Source organism: Dipodomys merriami, unplaced genomic scaffold (assembly GCF_024711535.1).
Source record: "Dipodomys merriami isolate MVZ:Mamm:240054 unplaced genomic scaffold, mDipMer1.0.p SCAF_1, whole genome shotgun sequence".
NCBI classification, from domain to species: domain Eukaryota; kingdom Metazoa; phylum Chordata; class Mammalia; order Rodentia; family Heteromyidae; genus Dipodomys; species Dipodomys merriami.
Genome location: NW_027202270.1, coordinates 44101615 through 44123163, shown reverse-complemented (window position 1 = coordinate 44123163; position 21549 = coordinate 44101615). Strand labels below are relative to the sequence as shown.

Below are 21549 nucleotides of genomic sequence, written 5' to 3'. Positions count from 1 at the left end.
CCCTGTGCTCTTCAGCAAAAGGTGAACACTCTACCACTTGAGCCACTGCACCACTTCCAGTTTTCTAGTGGTTTATGGGAGATAAGAGTCTCATAGACTTTGGTGCCTGGACTGGCTTTGAATGGTAATCCTAGATCTCGCCTCCTGAGTAGCTAGGATTACAGGCGTGAGTCATCAACGCCTGGCCCAGCCAAGAATTCTTTATAGAAATCTTAGTAATAAGGTATAAGAATGAGTTATCATTAATATTATAAAAAGCTAAACAAAGACTGGAAATCTAAGAAAACTAATCATTTTAGTCATGAACTGCACAGTCCTCCCTGCCTCCCCCCTCAAAATCTGAGGATGTTAAAAGTTCCTTATATAAATGGTGCAGGATTTGTATATAACCTACATATATCCTCTCATGTACTTTGACTTTTTTTTTTTAGCAGTTCTGAGGGATTAAACCAAGAGCTTCTTACACATTAAGCAGGTGTTCTACCGCCATGCTATACCCTCAGCACCTCCTGTATCTTTAAATTATCACTGCATATAACCTACAGACATTCTCCTTTATACTTTCAATCATCTCTAGATTAATAAAACCAAATATGATATAAATGCTACATAAATAGTTGTTATGCTATATTGTTTAGGCAATACTGACAAGAAAAAAGACTGTATTTAACAGAACCTATATATATGAAGGGCTGTATAGTAATTAGAATAATCTTATGATTACTGATCTAAGTGGAATCATGACATAATTACATGGGTAGGGGAAGAAAATATCCATGTCTATGGCAGGAAAGGAGAGATCAAAGAACTAACTTCTAATCTACAATTAGAATTTGATCAAAAATAGCCAAAGTGAAAGCTGTGTACCAGTAGCTGACACCTGTAATCCTAGCTTTTCAGTAGGCTGAGATCTGAGGATTGCAGTTCTAAGCCAGTCCACAAAAAAATCCAGAAGTGGCGCCAGGCTCAAGGTGGAGCCTTGAGCAAAAGAAACTAAGCACCCAGGCCCTGATCAGCATTCATACAAAAAGTAAAAATAATTTTAATATACCCAAAGTAATAGTAAGAGCCCCAAAATGACTTCACAAAGTAAATAGGGATAAATACTTAAAGAAACAGCTACAAGCATTTAAACAATTTGCTTCCAGTAAGTGGAAAATAAAAAATAGGGACAAAATAAAGACTCCTACTTCTGTACTAAACTTAAAAAATTAAAGGGGAGGTAGAGGAAGAATAGTATGTAATTATGCCACTTATTAAAACTAAGCTTACCTGGAGAAACTGTGTGAATTCTGTGTAGTTAAGATGCTTCTTTCGATTATGGCCAAAATGCAGTCGGATAAATTCACAGTCCCAGTTAAAAGGGATATGATGATGAATAATAGTCTGTCCAAAAATTTCTTTGACATTTTCTTAAAAGGGAAAACAAGAATAAATTAATTATACTTGTGGTAAGTAATTCAACCCACTGCAATGTTCCTACAGAAAAAAAATTGAGAAGTTTTTAAAATCAATATCATCTGCTTCTATTAAGATTAACTGCGAAAAAATTTTTGTGCCCAGAAACCCATGCACAGGAACACATTGATACAAAATATAATTTTATACTTAAGATTGTGTACCATTACACAGAAGGCCACGAAATTCTTAATTTCTCTTGATTTAATTTTAATTAGAAACTGATTTATAGCTTGAATTATAAATGTCTGCTACTTTACATTCCAGCGTAAAATCAATAGTGTTTTCCTGGTTCCTCAAGGAGTCGAATTAAACCCTTTATCAGAATCATGAATACCTAAATTACAGTATAATGCAATATTTGTCATAGTAAGTATGGTTTGATTGAGGCTTGATTATTACATTCACATTTCCCTGAATATGTCTATTGAAGATAGGTATAAAAAATACTACCAAAAGCATATCATTAGCTCAGCAGCAAGTACCTTATTAAAAGCTTCTGATATTGTCAAAAATGTGGTCTTGACACAAAGCTTCAAAATCCCTATAAAATCCATGATTAGTAGTCTGAACTATTATAACATTTTAAGATAAGTGAAATTAGTGAATCATTTTTTACGTAAAGAACCAAACATGGTACACTAACTTTTAAATAGGAACCAGTCACACTATAATATGCAACAAAAACTCTACAGCTTGTCTTCATGCACTAGCAACATCATTCACTTTCTTAGTTTTACATTTATTAGAAAAGTCAGTTCACAAATGACTGGTACTTTAACAAGCATAGACTGACTACGCTAATTTAGAAGCTCATGCCAAAGGACAAAAAATAACATAAGCAAGGTTAAGAAAGCAGGAAGCCTCTTTTACTGATGTCTTAAGAACAGAATTATTTTCAAATTTAAGCCAATTCTATTAGTGAAATAATTTACTATTAATATCTATAAATCGTACTGGAGAATTAGTAAATACAAATTTAATGTTTTATAGTCTCCTATAACTATACAGCCTTTTCTAATTTCTACAGATTCTTTGAATAAGACACTAATCACATATTATAACTAGTTTAATGGATTCCCTCGGTTTTATATACCTTCTTTCCTAATAAAAGCATTGCTACTGGGTTGGGAGAATGTAAGAATTCTGAATTGGGAATGCTACACATCTAGACCCAATATAACAGCTAAGCAGTTTACAGCCATGAGCAAAGTTAAAAGAAGACATTGGATGTCACTGGGGAGATGGGATTCTCATCTTTTTTATCAAATGGATCACAGGATTTATTTCTTACCTAAGTCACAACTGTATTTCAGAGTTCTCAAATTAATTCAAGTATTTTCACCTTATATAAACACAAATTAAATACTCTATGGGTCTTGTTTCTAAAAGCCAAGAACTCAATAGCAATTCATGGGATCCTAATTTCTTTTTCTTTTTCACTTTAATAATTCATTATGTAAAGGAAAGTGTTTCAGTACAATAAAATGAGGCTTCTATATGCCTTATCTGTGCTGGTATTTGACCAGATTGAAAGCTCAAATAAAACATCATTTTGTCTTTCAGTAAATAATCTTTTAGTCACATGCATGTGATTTTGGTTTCTAATTACTATAAAAGGACAGGCCTTAGAATGAGAGTATGGAAATGTAACTCAGAGGTAGAATGCTTGCCTATTATGTACAAGGTTCTGGATAACAATAAAAGCTTCCAAAGAAATACTTCGGACTAAAAATATTATGGAAGACCAGTGGAGATGTTTTAGGATCTAATTTAATTAGTTAGATGCTTCTATTCTTAAATGAACTAAATTGCTTACTTTTAATCAAAACAAGTGTTCAACTAAAAGTTAAAAAATGGGAAACAAAGCCAGGCACCGATAGCTCATGCCTGTAATCCTAGCAACTCAGGAGGCTGAGATCTGAGGATCGCAGTTCAAAGCCAGGCACGAACATCCATGAGACTCTTATCTCCAATAAACTACCAGAAAACCCAAAGTGGCACTGTGTCTCAAGAGGTCAAGCTCCACGACCAAAAAAATGAAACAAAATAGTTAACAAATTAGTTAAGTAATTAATGAAAAATCAAGCATAAGCCAGGCACTGGTGGCTCACGCCTGTAATCCTCGCTATTCAGGAGGATGAGATCTGAGGATCATAGTTCAAATCCAGCCCAGGCAGCAAAGTCCAGAGGCTCTTATCTCCAATCAACCACCAGAAAACTGGAAGTGGCACTTTGGCTCAAGTGGTAGAGTGCTCACCTTGAGCTGAACTCTGGACACCCAGGCCCAGAGTTCAAGCCCCACAACTGACAAAAATAAATAAATCAAACATAGTACACATATTAGATAGAAACCACTTATGGTGTGTAATATATAAGCAAAACTATACCATATTTTGAGGGATTAGCAATGTCATGTACTTCTTACATCATTTTATACTTTTAGGTGTAAACATTACATCTAAAAAGTTAGAATTAAAATGTATTGTTTAAAATATGTAACTAAATAGTAACTAAATAGCTCATGCTGGAGCTACTCCTGAGCTACTCAGGAGGCTGAGATCTGAGGATTACAGTTCAAAGACAGGCCATGCAGGAAAGTCAATAAGACTATTATCTTCAATTAAGCACAATCAAGCTTTGACTCAAGTGGTAGAGCACTAGCCTTGAGGAAAAAAACTTGGAGACAGGGCTGAGGCCCTAACTTCAAGGCCCAGGACTGGCACCAAAAAAAAAAAAATCATTATTAAAGTAAGCTATTTAATAGTACTCTTATGTGTTTGTTTACGGTACTAGGGTTAGAACTCAGGGCATTAAGCTTGCTAGGCAAGTGAGCCACATATACCCAGTTTACCACTTGAACTATGCCCCCAGTTCTTTTGCTTTTAGTTTATTTTTCAATTATGATCTCAAAACTTTTACCTAGGGCTTCAGACGCAATTCTCCTACCTCCACCTCTAAGTAACTAAGACTTACAGATACGCACTACCACATCCAGCTTGTTTCTCAGATAGGGTCTTGTGCTAACGTTTGTTTGGGCTGGTCCTGAACTACCCATCTTCCTTTCTCTACCTCCCAAATAGCTGGCATTACAGGCATGTATCACCACACCTAGCCATGAGGCTTTATTTTAAAGGCTATAACTCTCAAACTCAATCATTTGAAGAAATGTTCATATTGTTTTACAGTGAGTTTGAGGTTAGCCTGGTTAGCTTAGCAAGATCCTATCAAAAAATGTAAACAAAGGAGAGAAAGAAAAAGAGAAAAAAAAGGAAAAAATGCATATTGCTATGTAATGTGAATAAACATGAACCCCTTTTAAACGATCAAAAAATATCAGAAAATTAAATGTGACTGCAGGTATGATGCAAGTGATAGGTACAAACCAACAGTGAGAAAGGTGAATGAGAGCATGGGATGCCTTAATTCAAGCCCCAGTACCACAACAAAAAAATTAAAAATTAAAATTAAAATAAATGTGAAATAAGTGAAAGACTCAAAAGCCTTCAAATTTAAAATTTTTAATAATCTATATTTTTCTATTATTGTGATATATTTGTTATTGTGTATTCATAAACTAAATTTATAATATATTACTTATACCTAGAGAAACATCTCTAATAAAACCTTCGGGGTTTTTTTTTTCCTATAGTGAGGAGGACCAAACCCAGGTCCTCACATATATTAGACAAGCACTCTCCCACTAAGTCACACTCCTCTTCTAAACTTTCTAGCATTCTCTAGTAAGATCTCATAGCAATCTCTACCAATACAGAAGGGGCATTTCCTGTGAGCATCTGTTTGGACATTTACTACTTCTCCTAAAGTGGTCTCTAGACAGCTTTGAATATGGTTTTATTATGACTATTATTATACACTCATTTATTAACTACTCACCAGTTATTTTTTATTATTTTAGTAATGTCACAGGCTACAACTAAAGTTATTAGAATTAATACAATTTTAAACCTACTCTGGAACCTCTTGAAATATATTCTACTTTTCTGTTACTGTTTCTACACCAAATGCCTCAGGCTTGTTCAGGAATATCCCAAAAAATCACAGCCACAACTACTGTGCTAGTTCATAATCATTTTTAAAACTAGAATATGCTTATATTAATAGATATATAGTATATATATGTATATGTGTGTGTGTGTATATATATATATATGTATATGTATATATGAATGAGGCATGGCCAAATGGTGGAATATCTGCCTAGCAAGCGAGAAGCCCTGAGTTCAAACTCCAGTAATGCCGAGGTGGAGGAAAAAGTAAATGCTCTAGAACTGGAGAGTTTATAATTGTATGAGGCAAAAGCTCAAATAGTTGATGTTCTGATCTTGCTTGGTTTCATCAAATACTGCGTGACATGAAAGGGAATACCAATAATCTCAAATATATCTAACAGAAACTGCATAACAAGTTTCCCACCCAGAGAGAATCCCATCTTTCCAGTGGCAAACAAGGATCTTAGCTCTAAATAGCACTCCTTAACAGTGCTATTTCAGGGGGCCAGAGTTCTAGCCTGGATGAAAGGGATATGACAGTCACATCTTACTGGCGGCAAAAATCATGATCTAGTATTTTATAGTAGGTTGGCAGTGCTAAAAGGAACAGGAATCCATTCGTTTTCTGACATATAGAAAACAATAGACCACTTTCTCACTTCCTGCAGAGCATGGGTTTATGAAAGGGATGGTTTATAATTCCACAGGAAAGGGAATTGAGGCCAGACACAAAAGTAGCCTGTCATTATGTTCTCTTTGCTCAAAGGAGAGGAGCACAATGATTTGTCAGGAAGGCAGGTAATGGTGACAACTGTGATTAAGTGAAAATGTTCACAGACATTTAACATTAGTCAGTTTAGCTGTATCAGTCACTTATAAATGATTGGACTAAATGAAATACACATTGCAGAATATATATTACATAAGTTGTCTTAACAGAGGTTTCCATTTCCCCAGCTGCCCACACTGTGTCTTCCCATCTCATCCACCCTTATCCCTCCCCTGGTTATTAAGGGAGCTTCCTACTGGTCTTGTTATCCTTCTGCAGTACAAAATTACCTCTGACCGGGGCTGGCACTCTTCTCCAAGCCTGCCACCATGCCTGTTCCATGAATGAGCCTGGAAGGAGCTGCTGTACCAACGGTGTGGCCAGAGAACTCCTCCTGTAGGTATACAAGCCATCAGCCCTGTGTCACAGCCCACCTACCATCAGCCCAGCTTGACATCGAGTCCAAGGATTCCAGCCCAGCAGGAGCCACTGCTTCCAACTTACAGGCTTGAGAACCAATGTTCTTATTGTCAGGGAGGGGAGGGGAATTCCTCAATAGCTGAGTCTGACGTGCACAGTTCTTAAAGTCAAATTAGAGAAGCTCTCAGGACACCCACCCTGAGCAGTGACCATCCTTATGTATAACTAAACAAACACAATGGTGAGACTTGTGAAGGTGCTTTTCAGTGAAGGAAAAATTGAGGGGAAAGAGTAGGAATAACTGGGAGGTCAAAAAAAAAAAAAAAAAAAGAAAAACAACAACAAAAAGACCAACAGCAAATACTTGTGAAGTCTCAACCAACATAGCACATAGACTCAGTCCCAGCTTCTGAGTTCTGCTCCCAGGTAGGTCATTAGAAACCTGGGTGAATACCCTCCCTATTTCTCTGGAAGAAAGTATTTCTGGTAGCCCTTTACCTACCTCCAGAGGGGATTACTGTATGATCAGTCAATAGAGTGGTCCTGTGGCCAACTATATGTAAAGAGTTCATTTCTCAGAAAAGGTAAGTTCACATTCAAAGAGCATCTTTTAGTATAGAAGCTTCAACAGTCTACCATCAAACAGCAGAGAAACTAGCATTGTGCCTGTTTTTCCTTTAACCTCAAACTGCAAGCTACTCAAATAGCCTAGAATATTTAAAAAATAGTCCTCTGTGTGATGTCTGAAAGCAATACAAAACAAAAATCATGATTTAATTGAATACTTGGTTGAAACGCTATGCTAAATTATCTTAGTTACTTATCACCAACAGAATTTCATATCATTCCATGTTTATAAACTCGGTATTTACTACCATTATAATTTCATATAATTTCATTTTTATAGCTTTGTTTCTAGTGAGAAAGAACATATTTTTCATATCTATACTACCATCTCCTAACCCTTTAAATAATAGTAGTGGTTATACCCAAACAACTCCAATCTATTCTTCCATTTAGGGGTGAAAAACTATTTTAGAGGCATAAATGGAACACATTTTTATTTGCTGTATTGGCTGACAGCCACCATATACTAAATCAAAAGTTATTTCTTCTTTGGGGAGGATCTACAGTCAGGAGTAAGGATGTATATTTGAAAAAAATTGAACTTCCATTTCTAGGTAAACACTGGTACAGAATGCTGATGAGTTTTTAATAGGGAATTCAGAACATATGTTTCACAATCATCTACTTTAAAAAAAAAGATTACTTCTTTGACAAAGCAATACACTTTTTTTGGTTAATTTGGGATAAATAGATGGCAACTTTTGACAATACAATGTAGGATTACTACTTAATTAGGTCACCTCAGTCTAATTCTACCAAGCAGAATGTTCAGTACATCATAGAGAATAGTGAGATCCAGGCAAATTTACACACCAATCATGCAATGGCCTCTACAAGGCTCATGCCTAGAAGTAACATATATACAAGCCATTAAATATTTATCCACAGCATGCATTAGGAATTGTATTAAAAGAACATTGAAGCTGGAATAATTAACTAATGGTTTAATTATTAAAGAAAAGAAAAACTCCAGAATTCTTTCCTGAACTTTTACAATATGAAATGCTTAATCAAGGTCTCAATATAAGTCCTGCCTCTCAAAATGGAGGCGTCTTTAACAATGAGAACAAAAGAAAAACACAACTTAGTCCAGCACTTAAGTAAATGTTGTTCAATACTGTTATATATAATCATTGCAAAGATGATACAATTTAAACATATAATTTGATGTGCATGAAGGCATATCTAAGAAAAAAAGCATAGATGAGAGCAATACACACAAGTATACAGATAACATTATCTTTACGGTCTTCTAGAGACAGTGATGACATAATGGTTTTCCCTCTCTCTATTGCATCTTGTATCCAATATTCTCTCCTAACTTTCTTTGTGTGCACAAGAGATATGGACAACTTAAATTACTTCAAACTAGAAAATATAGGTCATTTGATAAAAAGGATTTCAGTCTAGTTAGAATGAACTCAAAATTTTCTTCAATCTAAACATGTGTATAAATACATAGCACAATTCATTTTATTAAATGGGTACAAACATAAAAACTGACCTTCATCATAGATCCAAAAAGCCTATAAAAAATAAAGTCCAAGTGAATTATTTCCTCATGCAGAGATTCTGTAGTCTTGAATACAACCTGAAATAAGTGGGTCTCAGAAATTTTATTAAATGGCATTTGTTATAAGTAACCATTTCAATGCTTTTCTTGTTTTCCTCCTTTATTATGATTCTTTTCAGTTTAAGTGGAACAAAATGGGGTTGGGAATGTAGCTCAGTGGTAGAATGATAACCAAGCATGTATGAGGACTCGGGTTCAAACCACACACATAAGAAAAGTCTACAAATTGATCCTCAAAACTAAGGATCCAGTCTAGGCTAGATAATAAGACTGCCTGAACTAAACAAAAACAAAACTAGGACCAAAAAGGGAAATGTTCAAAGTCCTTAACAAAATCCTTAATTAAGACAAAGTGGGCATGCTAGAAATCTCAGCACTTGATAGGCTAAAGTAGGAGGATCATGAATTCAAGGCCAGCATGGGCTGCATAAAGACATCCAGTCTTTAAAAAGAGGGCTAGAGAGGACTTTTCCCCCTGGGACTGGGAAATCAAATCTAATCTATTCATTCTTCCTTTTTTCATGGCTTTCCATTCACATTCAAATTAATTTATTAAATGAGAAAGAAAGAAAAAGAGAGAGAGAGAAACAGAGAGAGACAGAGAGAGAGAGACAGAGACAGAGACAGAGAGAGAGAGATCCAGCCAGACAAGGACTCTGGGAAGTTTCCCCTATTCCATAATAATCTTGTCACTAGATTCTGGAAAGCAAGATTCTGGAAAGTTCATCTATTCTTCAGTGTATACCAGATGCTATAAAAACTAAAATTTATTTTTTAACCTAATTATAGTTCTTGAATTCCTAATTTGTAAGTTGTAATGTAAGAGAAAAAGTAGCTATAAAATCATGAGAGATCAATTAACTACACACTATTATTCCCATGAAGTAAGGTATATATATAAAGCAGCTTCTTACTACATTCATTTTGATCTTCTTAACAACATCATGCATCTCTGTTACTAGTCTATTGGATGAAGTATCTTAAGCAACTTGTTGGGAAAAGCAATCAAATGGAGGAAACATGATACCAAGGCAGGGGACTAAGTATATTAAAATTTAATTTTGAGAAATTAAATTCATATTGCACACATCATATAAACACAAGTATACCGTCTCTAACTCAGACATTTGTATCAAACTATTTCCCAAGTACTCTGTACCATATTTGGAGGACATGTATGTGTAATACTTACTGAAAATAAAAAGTACAGCACTAACAGCAGTACAGAATTGATGTTAAATGATGAGATGACAGCAATTTTGTTCTTTATACCACAGAATGCAGGTAGTTAAGAGGAAAGTCAACATTCTTCAGGAGGCAAAATGGTCAGAGCTAGCTCCCAAACATGGGGATTGCCAAGATATATGCAGAAATATAAAGAGTGCTACATAGTATTTATTTTGGAAAATGTTCTCACACAAAGGACTATATTGGATCAACGAGCATAGGAAGGTAATCGGTGCCAAACTAGAAAATATGCCCACCAAAGTTATAGCCAAGGCGCCACTGGTACTTTTGATTGATTTGGATTATCTCACCATGTTTACCAGTACTGTGATACTTCTTCCTTCAGGTTTAAGGACATCTATGTACTTTATAAAGCAAACATCACAACAAATTTACATTTAGTGCTATAGCACTAATGTACTTGGGAAAAGCCTTATTTTAGAGCTTCAACGTGGGTGAGCAGTAGAGTTTCCTGCCTAGCAAGTAAAAGACCCTGAGTTCAAACTCAAGAACCACCAAAAATGAAAGGGGGAAAGGGGGAGAGAGAGGGAAGCCCAATTTTCATTTTTTTTAAACATATATTTGTGCTAATTCACACCATAAGAAGAGTTCAGGTTCAGTTTTGCAAGATGAAAAAAGTTATGTAGATATATTTTATAGCAGTAAAATATAACCACTCTGAACTGTATACTTAAAATGGCTAAGTATAAATTTTACATTTTTCCAGTATTAGAAGAAAAAATAGTACAATGGGGACTCAAAATCTTTGAAAGCATTATATTGTTTTCATTGAAATTATTCCTTTTGCAAGAATAAATAGCCAATACTTTTTCTGAAAATAAACTAATTTCTGCAAATAATAGAGGGTGCCATTGGCTCATGCCTATAATCCTACCCAAGATTTCTGAGCTGACATCTGAGGAGGACAGTTAAAAGCCAGCTCCATTAGGAAAGTCTGTGAAATTTTAATCTCCACATACCAAAAAGCCAGAAGTGAAGCTGTCATTTCAGTGGTAGAGTACTGGCCTTGTGCACAAAAGTTCAGGGACAGTGCCCAGGCCCTGAGTTCAAGGCTTAGAACTCTCCTAAAACAAAACAAAACAAAAAAAACCTAACATAGAGTTACAAGTAAAAGTCCTAACTTGTATAGTTATGAGACATCACTATTAGATGATGTGCCTACCAAAGGATTTAAATCAATTTCTATACACAATTTGGATGGTGATTTTAATAGTCTAGCCTTGTTGTGTATAAAGTCAAAAATTTTAAATGGAGGATGAGAAATTAAGAGAACACTAATCAATTTTGTCTTAATTCTCCTTTAAGCCTACTGTTGACATAAAGCAATTTTCCAAAGATGCTGCAGAGAGTCTCTGAACTCCCTACCCCAAAATTCTTTAAACAATGACAAGACTGTTGCATGCTGTTTTACAGTCTACTTTCTGAAGAATTTTGCTTAGGCTGGCCCAGAACAAGATAATTTTGAACCATATATTTCAGGAATGTCAAAGTATCAGTGACTTACTGAGCTGAAGTAACAGCATTCTAGATTCCCTAATCTTTTGCAAAAGCCTAACAATTTGAAGAAAATAAAATCACTTGTGTCTCTGTAAATTGTTTTAGGAAATAAATGCTTTGCTTATTGATTAGGTCCTAAATACTCAGTTGTCTATATTCGGTTGTTAGACTTAACAATCAAAGTCTGCACAGGCATCAACTTTATTTAGCACTTTTAACCTTTTCTTTCCCTTACCAAATGTCACTTCTCCATTTCCACTCTTGTCAAACAACTGGAAAGCCACTATGAACATGGAATCTGGAGCACACAAAACGGATTCAAAGGCCAAGAACTCTTGATAGGAGATCAACCTAGAACAAAATGTAAACTATTACTAGCTAATAAAGGAAGGGGAAATATCAGGCATTTCATCTGCCACTACAGTATGAATGTAACTCAAGGTAACCAAATAACAGATGAAAGGTAGATATATTCCAGGAAAGGAGACAGGAAGGGAATATTACTCTTTCAAAAGCCCCTAACAAAGACCCCATGCCATCTTTCTGCTATTCTCAAGGGACTACTGTCTAAGTAGAATTATAAAAATTTATTTTATATGCACAAAATATACATATTGTTGTCTATTTTTCTTTTTCAAACTGAAATTTCATAAGGATATCCTTGGAATATTCCTGTAGTAATGAACACATTTGAAAATATACAGATTAGGAAAGATTAATTTTCTTGGGAAAAACACAGCATTGACCATTTTAAATAATACCTGAGGAGACATACATGGAACATTATTTCACTAACAAGTCATAAATGCTTTGTAGAGGTAGTTTTTTGGTTCAGTGTTTTGCACAACACTTGAACACACTAGCCCAGGCAGTGTTTTGGTTGTTGTGCGTGTGTTGGGAGCAGGTAAAAGGATTAGGCTGACTTTCTAGTTTTGACTTAGAACAGAAGGATTTGCTAAATTCCAGAGACAGGTTGAGGGATTTATCTGGTACATCCATCATTGGTGCGGACCAGAGAGCAGCAAGAGGGGCAGCCACACTGTCTACCCCAGGGGATTTCTTCTGAGCCAAGTCTCAGGTACCTTCTTGGGGAAAGTACAGAAGTGTGTCACAGAAGTGTGTCATCTTGAATTTATATCAAACTATTGATTTGGTCTTTTGCCCTGAATAATGTGAATACGATCAAGTGCAAGAGGCATGAAAAGCTGTTCCTTCATCAGAATTAATAAACCAAGATATTTTCATCGCCCCTCCCCGCAAATAATAATAATAATACCTGAGGGGAAAAAAGCAGCCCATAGTGGGGCACCGGTGGCTCACGCCTGTAAACCTAGCTACTCAGAAGGCTGAGATCTGAGGACCACTGGTTGCAAGTCCGTGAGACTCTTACCTCCAATTAACCACCAGAAAACCGGGGGTGGTGCTGTGGCTCAAGTGGTAGAGCACTAGCCTTGAGCTGAAGAGCTGAGGGACAGTGCCCAGGCCCAGAGTTCAAGCCCATGACCAATTAAAAAAAAAAAAAAAGCAGCCCATTTTAAAAATAGTATGTTGACAAGTAATAATAATATTAAACCTCATTCTAGCTGCTCAGATCTGAGATCTGGGAATCATAGTTCAAGCCAGCCAGGCAAAATCTTTCAAAATGCAAATATGATCAAATCACTTTTCTATCTTAACCTTTTTAACTACTCAGTGGTCATAATTAAAATAGAGAGACCAGATGTCCTATAAAACTATTAGTAACATACTCAAAGTGGCCTGATTTGGACAAGATGTTTATAGAAAGTTGTAATCTATACTTGATCTTAGCTGAAAGGCTGAGAAGAGATTAGAAAGTTGTAATCTAAAGGAACAGACCCAGTCTTTCATGTGGCTTGCTTGTATGCCCACACAACTGATTAATGCATATCTTCTTCTTGTTCTCTACAATGCAGCCCACTCACTATCTGCAACCAGAACAATTCATGTTCCCTCTACTCAGGGCCATCGCTCAGCAATTCATACTCCTCTGAATAATCCCACAACTTCCAATGTTTTACTCATTTAATTTGCACCCAGTTCTTATACCAATCGAATGGAGTATCTTTGCCTCAAAAGAAGCATCCCAGAGTCCCAACGGTGCTTAAGAGTCTTGTGAATGCTTGAAGAAAAAGTTCCCTAGTCAAAATTATTTGTTCATTATGATTGGCACTGGTGAACTACCAAAAAAATAGTTATAATTCACAACACAAATTTTAGGAAGTAAAACCAAATGCATTCATAAAACACAATGGGTAGACTTGGAGTATAGATCAGTGGCAGCACATATACTAAGCATGAATGAGGTCCTGGGTTCTATTCCCAGTAACAACAACAAAACAATAAAATAAAAAAGGAAAGAGATAGGGAAGAGGAGGGAGGAAAGGAGGAGAGTAAAGAAATAAAAAGAAGGAAAAAAAAACAGGAAGGGAGGAAAGAAGGGAAGGAAAAAGAGCAATGACTAACATGTTGTTTTAGTTTTGAATAAAATCTAAAGATAGGTGGTATCTTCCAGAGGTCTGAGAATATATAATACAAACAGTTATGTAGGGTAAGAGTTAGAAGACTGCCACTTTCTACCTATTTTTAGATGCTTGATACCTTTACAATGAAGAGCTATTAGCATTATTTATTCTGATTATAAAAGAAATTGCAAAATACCTGGGCTGACTATGAGTAGAAAACAAGCCTATATTTTTTCCTAAACAGTCTCCAAAATTGGATATTATAATTAAAACTATCCTAAACTATCAATATGTAGCCTTAAAACCTAACTCCTACTCAATAAGCAAAACCTGTAGTTATGAGAAAAGACCAAAGATTGTTTCTTTTTTATTTTTTTGGTCAGTTGTAGAGCCTGAACTCTGGGCCTGGGCGCTGTCCCTCAGCTCTTCAGCTCAAGGCTAGTGCTTTGCACCAGCTTTTTCTGCTTATGTGGTGCTGAGGAATCAAACCCAGGGCCTCATGCATGCAAGGCAAGCACTCTACCACTGAGCCACCTTCCCAGCCCTAAAGATTGTTTCCTTAATGAGCACAGATTATAAACTGTCAGTTAAGAGACTAAAGTTGGCTTACAGGCATATTTTCTTTGGCATAGAAAGTTGATTTTTTTGTGGGTTAGTTGCTGTCATCATTGTTGGGGAGTTGAGAAAGAGAGAGTTTCTTTTTAGTTCTGAGGTTTAATAACTCAGTGCCTCAAGTTTCCCAGGGAGGGGCTCTTATCAGCAAGTCAGGCCCCCAGCCCTGATTTTTCTTGTTGGTGGTGGTGGTGTGGAGTTTAAACTCAAGGCTTTGCACTAGCTTGTTTGCTTGTTATCCAGCCTTGGTTTTTGCTGATAGTGTCTTACTTCCTGCACATTCCTGGGTGCAATCCACCTAGGTTAGGCATCACGGTAGCTAGGATAACAGGCACATGCCACTGTACCCAGCTATTTGCTAAGAAACCTTCTCACAGACTTTTGCCTGCCTTGGGTAGCCCAAGGGACAATACCAACAATCTTAGCCTCCCAACTAGCTAGGCTTATAGGCCACTGCACCTGGCTGAAAACATTTTTTTTTTCAGTTTCATTAGCTGTCAACATTAGGAAACCCTAAGATTTCATATAAATTTCCAGAGTTTTGGGTATCTGTTCATAAATGGCAAGGTTGGGCAACTAGAGGTCTCTGGGTCTAAGTGGCACCAGCAGCCCTTATAGCCAAGCAGAAAGTGACTCATCAATTATCTACAACCACCTTGGTCCTATAGATTTGAGGCTTGCATAGGTTCCAACTATGCAACAAGTAGCCCACTGCTAAAATGCAAAGTCTATGAAATTTACTATATTCATATTCAAAAGACAAAATTTCCAAAAATGTATTTATTTTCTAACTTTGAAATAATATTTTGTGAATGTGGTGGGCACGTTAAGAAAAATTTCCTACAAAGTCCCCTAACTGAATGGAAACTAATAAAAATGCCAAAACATTACTAGATGACCTTTGTAATTTTTAAAACAGCCAAGATTTCTGTATAAAAGATTCTTCTATATGCATGTGGTACATCAAGGGAAACACTTTTTTAAAAGTACAAAAAGAAAAACTAATATTTCACATTATAGGAGAATAAGAGCCACCAGACAAAATTCTAGCTAGGATTAAATATAGAAATTACCATTCTAGAAGCAACTGTCCAAATATTTCACATCAGATCAAACAATAAGTCTATGAGGTATGCATTTAGTGCATAAAAGCATTATATAACCAGAACTTTCAAAGTTTAAACCACAATCCCAACAATAATACTTGACTAATGACTTTTACTTTTAGACAATCCATCAGGCTATTTATACCACACAAGGCTGTTTTCACATGGCTGTCCATAGCAAGCATCTGTATCAAAACACTCCCAATTTCACCATCTACTGAGGGACAAGAAATGGGGAGGAAGAAAGTGAACAGTTTATATGCCAAGAGGAAGTGTAATAAGTCTATGTCCAGAAGAGTAAAATATTGACCACTATTAAATCAGCTTTTCCCATGCTTTGAACCAAGAAAGTTCAACTTTTCTATACTGTTTCTACTCATTTGATTTGATTTGGTCATGGATGATTATAAGCTATGCTATATGTTGCCATTTCAAGTTACATATCTATAGGACTCATCATCAAAAGAAGTATAATAGACTAAGAACCACAACTTGGGGGTAGACTAAGACTTCCAACTTTATTGTAACTTTTTATAACTGTTATAGATAGACAAAGAGAATGTATTCTTTTTCTTTTGGTCGGTCGTGGGGCTTGAACTCTGGGCCTAGGCACTGTCCCTGAGTTCTTCAGGCTCAAGGCGAGCACTCTACCACTGGAGCCACAGTGCTACTTCCAGTTTTATGGTGGTTAACTGGAGATAAGAGTCTCATGGATTTTGCTGCCCAGGTCTGGCTTTGAACAGCAATCCTCAGTTCTCAGCCTCTTGAGTAGCTAGGATTATAGGCATGAGCCACCAGCGCCCGGCAAGAATGTATGTTTTTTAAAAATAATTGTAAAAGCTAAAATGACTACACTCCCTTTGAGCTACGGAATTAAATCAAATGGTAGAGCACATACTGAGAAAATTCAAGGTCTTAGGTCCAATTTTGATAAGAAAAATGGTCTAAAAATTAAGAAAAACTGATTTTATGTTACCAAGCAAGTCAAGCAACCACTATGGGCCTTAATTTCCCATTAAATGAAGAAAGGGTGACTTCTTTGACTAAGTAAAGCCTTTGATTCTGTTGAATTAATAAACCTTTAACAGTTGAGTGCTGGTGGCTCATACCTGTAATCATAGCCACTCTGGAGGCAGAGATCTGAAGATCATAGTTCAAAGCCAACCCAGTCAGAAAACTGTGAGACTCTTCTCTTCAATTAATGACCCAAAAAGCTGGAAGTGGAGCTGTGACTTAAATGGTAGTGTGCTAGTCTGTGCTAGTCTGTGCTCAGCAACAGCACCCAGGCCCAGAGTTCAAGCACCAGGATGAGGAAAGAGAAAGAAAGGAAAGAAAGAAAGGAAAGAAAGAAAGGAAAGAAAGAAAGGAAAGAAAGAAGAAGAAAGAAAGAAAGAAAGAAAGAAAGAAAGAAAGAAAGAAAGAAAGAAAGAAAGAAAGGAAGGAAGGAAGGAAGGAAGGAAGGAAGAAAGGAAGAAAGGAAGAAAGGAAGAGAAAGAAAGAAAAGGAAAGAAGGAAGGAAGGGAAGGAAGAAAAGGAAAGAAGGAAGGAAGGAAGGAAGGAAGGAAGGAAGGAAGGAGAGAAGGAGGGAGGAAGGAAGGAAGGAGGGAGGGAGGGAGAGAGGAAGGAGGGAGGGAAGGAGGGAGGGAAGGAAGGAAGGAAGGAAGGAAGGAAGGAAGGAAGGAAGGAAGGAAGGAAGGAATCTTTTATGATACAGCTCTTTTGAAGTTGTAGAGATTTTTTCAAAGACTTGAAATTTCTCGCTAGTAAAATGCAGATACAAATCCACTCATTTTTGCATTGTATTCAGGAAAATCAGAAGCTTTTTCAGATGTCAGGTACCAGTAGCTCACACCTATAATTCTAGCTACTCAGGAGGCTGAGGTCTGAGGACTAAGGTTCAATGCCAGCCTGAGAAGAAAAGTCCATGAGATTCTTATCTTTTACTAACCACCAAAAAGCCAAAAGTCGAGCTGTGGCTCAAGTGGTAGAGTTCCAGCCTTGAGCAAAAAATCTAAGGCACACTGCCTAAGCCCTGAGTTCAAGGCCCAAGTACCAGAACAAAACTAAAGGAAACCTATTCAGAAAACCCCATGTGTTTCTAGAAAATTTCACAATTCGCTGGAAACAGTCTATATGTGTGAAACACACTCATTTATAATTTTTATGACTTAACTCCATAAATCAATTTCCCACCCAAACTTACTCTGACCTTGAATAAGGGAGGGTAGAAGACTAAAGTTTATTTATCTTCTTAATTGTTATTTTAAAGGTGACATAAGAGGGATTATAATTACATGAGTCAGGAAATGAGGACATTTCCTTTTGTACAGTGTCTTCCCTTCCCTCACTCTCTCCCAGTTCCTCCCTCTCGTTTTTAAACTTTTGAAAAATATGCAACAATGAGAAGTACAAAATGTCATGTCAAAACCAGCTTTACAATGTCGGTGTGTGGGGGGGAGGGGGGGATAATTGGGTGGGGGGAGGGGGGAGGCTGGGAAGGGAGGTGAAGGGTAAACAAAGGAGGAGGCTGCAATGCTTGGTAAGAAATGTATGCATTATCCTGCCCATGTAATTGTAGCCCCTCTGTACAGTATGTTCTCAAATAAAATAAAATAATATTAAAAAAATAAATAATAAATAAAAAATAAAAAAAAGCAAAAAAAAAAAAACTTTTGAAAAATGTAGATCTTCCTTTTTAAAAGGGAAACAGGAGTATGGCAAGGTGGCTCAGTGGTAGAATGTTTGCCTTGCATGCATGAGGCCCTGGGTTCAATTCCTCAGCACCACATAAGCTGAAAAAAGCCAGAAGTGGCGCTGTGGCTCAAGTGGCAGAGCACTAGCCTTGAGCTGAAGAACTGAGGGACAGTGCCCAGGCCCAGGGTTCAGGCCCCACGACCAATAACAGCAGCAACAACAACAAAAGTGAAACAGGCCCTTTAACAAGTAAACTCTAGTCAACATTATTAGATTCTCTTCTAGACAAAACTCATTACTGATTTATTGTACTCTAGCAAATTAAGACCTTGATTCTACTTGACTATTTTAACAATGCAATCTAGCTGAGGAGAACACAGGAAACTTCAGAGAAAATATACATCTGAAATACACTACTGAAATCCTCACAAAGGAAGCATATGGATTTTCTAAAAGATATGGAAACCAGGCCACGCTAGTGGCTTACCCCTATAATCCTCTACTCAGGAGCCTGAGATCTCAGGACTGCAGTTCAAAGCGAGCCCAAGAGTTGTAAGACTCTTACCTCCAATAAACTACCAAAAAAGCCAGAAGTGAAGCTATGGTTCAAGTGATAGAGTGCTAGCTTGAGCAAAGGAAGTTTTGCATCAAATATTGCATTTGCTCTATAAAAGTCAGGTATTACAGTTCTTCTTGAAATGAACAAAGTGATATTCTTGTAAGATGCATATTGTCATCTTTGTGACTTCACACTCATACACAGACAGGATAAAAAGTACCCCCAAGCCGGGCACTGGTGGCTTACGCCTGTAATCCTAGCTATTCAGGTGGCTGAGATCTGAGGATCGCAGTTCAAAGCCAGCCCAGACAGGAAAGTCCGAGAGACTCTTATCTCCAATAAACCACCAGAAAACCAGAAGTGGTGCTGTGGCTCAAGTGGTAGAGTGCTCGCCTTGAGCTGAAGTACGCAGGGACAGCGCCCAATACCAGGATTCAAGCCCCACGACCAACCAAAAAAAAAAAAAAAAAAAAAAGTAGGTCAGTATTCTTGAAAATGGAAGTAATGGCATTTTTATAAACTTCAAAGGTATGATTTACAATATTAAAAAACTAGATACAGATAAAGCTTATAGTTTTCAAATTCTTAGTAAGATGTTTCGGATCATTCATTTTCAGAAAATGTATAAAAGTTCTTACCCATCCTTAGTTTGATCAGCTACTCCTGCCAAAAGCTGTACAATCTTTGGATTGCTATTTGGATCATTATACAGCCCAAGATAGCGCTGGACAAAGTCTTCCGGGGTCATGTAATGTTCTCCATCAACCTCAGTACTGGCATACTAAAATATAAATAAATAATGTACACTGAAATTTTTGAATTACTCAACGTTTTTTAGAGTCAACAAATGTTATGCAAACAGATATATTAAAAACCAGCATTAAAATTGAAGAATAATGAGTGCAATATTTTTCCGTAGACAGTAAAAAATCAAACACCCAGAGATCAATTTAAGAACACTGTAAATACTGATGCATAGTACATTGATGAACCATGAAAACTTGTTAAATAAAATGACCCAGATACAAAAAGTGCATATTGTTAACAGCTTCAGCTCAATGAGTATCATAGATAGGGCTGCTCTTTGGGAGTGATGAAAATGTTCTCAACTTAGACAATGGTGATGTCACAAAACATTGTAAATGTACAAACAAAACAAAACAAAACAAAAAATTCACTGGAAATTTTATGTTATGTATATAGTTTATCTCAATAAATATTAAATATTTAACATAAATATTCTAAAGATAAAAGACATGAGAGAAAGACCAAAAAAAGTAAAAGGAAGACCAGGACCTGAGAGTTGAGAAAAGAACCTCTGTAGATTCTCAGAGGCTCTCTGTCTATCAGACTGGGAGCAGAGAAGATGACTTGCCAATCTTAGAAGTAAAACAAATAAAAGTGAGGAAGTATTATTTTTTTTTAAAAACCTTCCATTTGTTTTTAGTTCCAATATTTGGAAAAAAATAAATTTAAATATGTTCCTTTTGTCAATTATTTTTTAGAAAGAAATAACATTTGCCTATTAGAGAACTGTCTCATTATTTTAAAGGTTCAATGCCATATCATGTGACCAAATATCAACAACCCAAACCAACTCCTATGGGCTGCAGCAGATTGATCTAATTACATTAGTCAGTCAATAAAATCAAAAGCAGTAGCCAAGTACCAGTGGCTCACACCAGTAATCCTAGTTACTCAGGAGGCTGAGATCTCAGGATCACAGTTCAAAGCCAGCTGGGACAGCAAAGTCTTATCTCCAATTGACCACTCAAAACCAGGCAGTGGCATTATGGCTCAAGTGGCAGAGCACTAGCCTTGAGCACAAAGAAATTCAGGGACAGCACCTAGGCCCTGAGTTCAAGCCCTGCAACCGACAAACAAAAAAAAAGCAGTAAGATCAGAAAAATTCCTAAAATTGGAGAATGGAAAAAAAGCTTGCTAAATGTCTAGCACAAAATATTATAGCCAACAAAGATCCACACTAAGACCTAACCCAAAACTGCAGAATATCAGATGATCAAAGAGAAAAATCCAAAGTTTTCAGAGAGAAGCACCAGGTCACAATAAAAAAGAACTCAAGAATCAAGGGCATCATATTCCTCAACAGCAACCCTAGAACCATTTGTAGACAATGGAATAAGACCTTGAAAATTCTGGAAGAATTTTATTTTAAGAAATTTTAAGAAATTTATTTCTCCCTAGAACTCTAAACTCTCATTGAAATGTAGAGTTAGGTTAAAGGTACTTTGAATTATCTATGTCCTCAATATTTTTTTTCTGCCTTCATGTACCCTTTCTCAGGAAGTTAAAGAATTTAAATAAAGAGCATAAGAGTGGGATATTGAAATTTTTTAAGTATGAGACAGTATTTTTGTTGTATGAAAATAGAAAATATTAAAAGGTATAAACTGGCCCAAAATAAACAGTATTGATAGTATATTAATGTAAACACATACATTAATATTTATTCATATATTTAATATTCAT

The 21549-nt window shown here is 36.3% G+C and overlaps 1 protein-coding gene across 1 annotated transcript in view; it reads right to left on the bottom strand.

Moving 5' to 3' along the window:
• Slc25a12 (solute carrier family 25 member 12) overlaps positions 1-21549 on the bottom strand; it is a 100666-nt gene that overhangs the window by 56286 nt on the left and 22831 nt on the right. Inside the window, exons 3-5 of the mRNA XM_070020941.1 lie at positions 19698-19840; positions 11841-11956; positions 1273-1412 (exon numbers count right to left, since the gene is read on the bottom strand). Of these exons, the coding sequence (XP_069877042.1) occupies positions 1273-1412; positions 11841-11956; positions 19698-19840 (399 nt within the window). The remainder of the gene's footprint in view (positions 1-1272; positions 1413-11840; positions 11957-19697; positions 19841-21549) is intronic.